Here is a 4868-nt window from a genome sequence, read left to right as displayed (position 1 = left end):
GTCAAACGGGAGAAAAACGTTAACCACAGTCCAAGGTCGTAATCTGTATCCAAAATACGAAAACTCTTTGAGTGGGGTCGGGCTAAATGACCAAAAGTTCGCCTGATGTGGGTGAACAAGAAACAATTGAGGAGACAGGCCTCTGGTGGCCGGTATTTGCGGCAGCGTTGCCAACGGTAACAAAGGTAACTCATTTGACTAGATTTTACCTGCAGCGTTTGTGACACTGACAGTTAAAATTACCCACTAAGTGGGTAAATATGTGGGGATATAGTTCGGGCTGGTCAGTGACCAGGGCTAATGGCATGAGTGTTTTTCTGTGAAGGTAGTGGAATTTAATCATGTACAAAGCTCTTGAGTTTGACCACGTTTACATTTTGCCACTTGGTAACTGAGACTCAAAAGGAATCTATGTACTCTCTTATTTCTTAAGATTGTTGTACATACAATAATCATGTATCTTGAAAAATGCTGACTTATTAAACTGATCTTTTATGTCAACTAAAAAAAACAAACGTGGTTATCAGTGTGCATGGAGTCTGTGAAATAGTGAGTGAGAGATTGGCACGAGGAATTCATGGGGAGACTCGCCCTCAACTAGCACCCCTAGTTTGCACTCTTGTAATACTCCAAATGTTTAAGCAAGGAGCAAATTAATTCCTGCTTTTCGCCTATGTCTCCTGAATTCAGGTGAATCAGTATGTTTTCCCGTTCCCTTACATTTAATTATTTATAACCTTTTCTTTTCATTTATCTCTCACTGCAGGCTGATTTCCCTTTAGAGCCCTCTTGGTTCTTTAGTCTATTGCCCACTATTGGGCTGGAATTTAATTCCCTAATTGAACAGATATATAATTTTCAATATAAAAGGGCATACCATGTACGTACTTTTCATGTCAAAGTTGTACAGTACAAATACACCTTGAACCATGACTTAACTCACAGGTGGGCTATGAAGAACAGTTACAAATTTTATCCTATATTTTTAATTATTCCATAATGGTCTTTGCAAACTAAATTTTCCATGCTTTTGCATCACATTCATTATTCTGCAAAAACTGTTACACTGTAACAGGTATCATCTCTTCTAAAATAAAACTATTCCAAAATTACCTATATGCACATAAAGTGGTATCAATTATGTTAACATCTGTGATAATGGGGCAAATCGAAGAAACAAAGAGAAGACAGAGGTGTCATGTTTAGTACTGAAATAAAATTCAAATCAACAAAGCTTTTATTTGAAACATAAGTAACAGTAATCAATGGTTATTGGAGATGAGTCAACATAAAATAATTTTCATATAAACCACTTACAAATTCCTTCCTTACTCACTGGTGTTCTGGACAACTATAAGCATATACTCTTTATCTGTGGAATAAAAAGAATAAAATAGCAGAATTAATATTCTACATACCTGCCTTTATTAAATGTTTTCTCATAAACTATTTTTAAACAAATTAACAAAATTAATGTAACACATCATTGATCTATAGTATACAAACTGTTGTCCAAGCAATAATGATCAACTACAACTCCCTTTGAGTTTAGGTTATTCTTGAGGTATACAGTGAACTAGATATTACATAGTATTTGTATATTTGTAATCACATAATATTTGTGAATGCCAAACATATCAAGGTACCACACACATACACGCACGCACACATTATATACTGTATATATATATATATATATATATATATATATATATATATATATATATATATATATATATATATATATATATATATATACTATATATATATATATATATATATATATATATATACATATATATATACATATATATATATATATATATATACATATATATATATATATATATATATATATATATATATATATATATATATATATATTATATATATATATTATATATATATATATATATCATATATATATATATATATATATATATATATATATACACACACACTCACTCCCTCACTCACTCCACTGGCTGCGGGCCTCCATGGCTCTTTGCCGCCGCTACAAGAAGTTTCCAACGACCACTGTCCTGTGCAACATCCCACCAATCCCATGGACCATCCACTCCAAGCTTTGTCATGTCCCTTTTTATGTTATCAGACCATCTCATGCAGGGTCTTCCTGGAGGTCGTCTGCCCTCTGGTTGTCCTCGAGTAATCTTGCTTATTAGTCTATCCTCATGAGCCCTGGCCACATGCCCCGCCCACCTCAGTCTTTGAGCCATAATCATGCCTGTTATCAGGGGTACCTCTGTCATTTCCCTCAGTTCATTACTATGCCTTCTTCTCCATTGCCCCATCTCCGCATCAAAGACCGGTCCACATATCCTTCTCAAGATTCCATTCTCAAACACTTCCAACCTTTGTTCCAGATCCTTTGTCAGCCTCCAGGTTTCGGAACCATATGTTAACACGGGTCTAATAATGGTTGTATAGGCCTTCACCTTTGTTCTCCTTGATAAGATATTACTATTGAGCATTTTGGCTAAAGCCCAATTACATCTGGCTGCTGCTGCTATTCTTAATTTTACCTCTTCCTCTACTTTGTTTTCAGCTATAACTGTTGATCCCAGGTATTTGAAGCTCTCGACCGCTTCCAGCTCCAAATTTCCACACCTGATGTTACCCAGTATCCTCTCCTGTCTTGAAACCTTCAAGATTTTGGTTTTAGCCTCATTTATTTCCAGGCCAACTTGATTTGCAGCTTCTCTAAAAATTTTTATTTTTCTATCAATTTCCTGGATGTTTTCACCACAAAAGTCAATATCATCTGCAAAGCTAATCTATCACACCTAGCCTCCCCAAGATGTACTCCATGAACCTGTGGTGTTTGTCTCATTACCCATTACAGCACTAGGTTAAAGAAAATCGTAGACAGTGCGCATCCCTGCTTTAAACCGTTCTCAACTTCAAAAGGACCCGTTACTTCCCCTCCAATCCCTACTCTGCCCCTTATATTCCTGTAACACATTTTTGTGAGGCGTATAAGCTTCTCTGGTATCCTGAATTCTCTCAGTATCCTCCACAATGCCTCTCGTTGTATACTGTCATATGCCTGCTTAAAATCTATAAAGGCATGCCAAGAGTCTTTATCATATTCCCAATATTTCTCAAGGATCTGCCTTACAATAAATATTTGGTCTATGGTTGATCTAGACGTTCTAAACCCTGCTTGGTAATCCCCTACTATGGTCTCACTGTGTCTCTTCAGGCTATTATACAATAGCTTAGCTACAATCTTATATCCGACAGTTAAGAGACAAATGCCTCTATAATTTCCACATTCCGTTCTATCACCTTTCTTGTGAATTGGCACAAACAGTCCCTCCTCCCATTCCTCAGGCATTTCTTCTCTTCTTCAAATTCCAATCACGATTTTTGCCATTGCTTCCTGTAGTTGTCTTCCTCCATACTTCAGTAGTTCTGCACTAATTTTGTCAATGCCAGCAGACTTATTATTCTTAAGGTGATTTATTATTGCCAAAATTTCCTCTGTGGTTGGATTCTCAACATCCTCTCCCAATATAATTTCTCCATTCTCCCCAAGCTGTTCAGGAAGTGCTGTTCTATTTAACAAGGTTCTAAAATGCTCTACCCATCTCTTCAATTTCCTCTCTATCTACTAAAAGATCACCATATCTACTGCGCACCATTCCTAGTCTGGCCTGGTATCCCTTCCTAATTTTATTTATACCATGGAACTCGGCCCTCACATTTCCCCACCTGCTGTTGTTCTCAACCTCTTCCAACTCCCTATCGATTAGCACTCTTTTCTTCCTTCTGTTAGTGCTGCATGCCTCATTTCTTGCTTCTGTATATATCCTTCTCCTCTGCATTTCCCCTATTCTCTATCCATTTTAATCTTGTTTCTCTTCTTCTTTGGGGTGCCTCTCTACATTCCTCATCAAACCATCGCCCTCCTCTCCATTGCCTCTTCCTGCCAACAGTTCTCTCTGCTGCTTCCAACACTATAGGTTTTACCTGGTTCCAACTTAACATCATCATCCACCTCTAATGCTGCAAACCTGTTCTCTACTTCAACCTGATATTGCAATCTTGTTTCCTCTTCCTTCAGTTTCTCAGTATCTATCTTAGCTGTTTGCCCTCCATTCTTTCTCTTTGTTGTTAATTTTATACGTATTTTTGCTGCCACCATGTAATGATCTGAATCACAATCCGCTCCCCAGTATGCTCTCACATCCATCAGCGCTGATCTAAATTTCCTTTTGACTAAAATGTGATCAATTTGATTGGTTGTATTTCCATCAGGTGAAAGCCAAGTGCCCTTATGTTTTCCTTTGTGTGGGAACAGAGTGCCTCCTACTACTAAATTGTATTCTGTGGCTAGTGTTGCCAGTCTAATTCCATTGTCATTAGTATTTTCATGTAAGCTATGTGTGCCTATAGTTCCCATAAAAGCTGCTATTTCTTTACCTACTTTAGCATTCATATCTCTCAATATTATCAGCATAACGTGCCCTGGTACTTTGTTTAAAACCTCATGAACTTCACCTTACCATTGACCTTTGGTATCTTCTTCACTGTCCTCTGTAGGGGCATGCAATGTTATTACAGAGATTTTAAACCATTAGCAGTCATCCTTATTCTTGCTATCCTGCTGCTTATACCCTCAAACTCCACAACAGCAGTGTTTATCTTTTTACTAATATAAAACCCCACTCCCTCCTTCATGTCTTCCATCCTCCCAGCCACTGTAATAAATGATCCCCTTATCCATCTCACACTTCCCAACTTCCAGCCATCTAATCTCCTGTAGGGCAGCTATTTGTATACCTTATCTTTCCAGCTCATTTTCAAGTACATCAGCAAATCCCCCTCAGTACAAACTTTGTACA

The 4868-nt window shown here is 37.4% G+C and overlaps 1 protein-coding gene across 1 annotated transcript in view; it reads right to left on the bottom strand.

Moving 5' to 3' along the window:
• Nucleotides 1–1219: 1219 nt before the first annotated feature.
• LOC135215296 (dynein light chain roadblock-type 2-like) overlaps nucleotides 1220–4868 on the bottom strand; it is a 168297-nt gene continuing 164648 nt past the window's right edge. Inside the window, exon 4 of the mRNA XM_064249846.1 lies at nucleotides 1220–1372. Coding sequence (XP_064105916.1) covers nucleotides 1329–1372 — 44 coding nt within the window. The 3' untranslated portion in view covers nucleotides 1220–1328. The remainder of the gene's footprint in view (nucleotides 1373–4868) is intronic.

Source organism: Macrobrachium nipponense, chromosome 5 (genome assembly GCF_015104395.2).
Source record: "Macrobrachium nipponense isolate FS-2020 chromosome 5, ASM1510439v2, whole genome shotgun sequence".
NCBI lineage: Eukaryota > Metazoa > Arthropoda > Malacostraca > Decapoda > Palaemonidae > Macrobrachium > Macrobrachium nipponense.
Note: the sequence above shows the minus strand (reverse complement) of the source record. Positions and strands in the feature narration are given on the sequence as shown.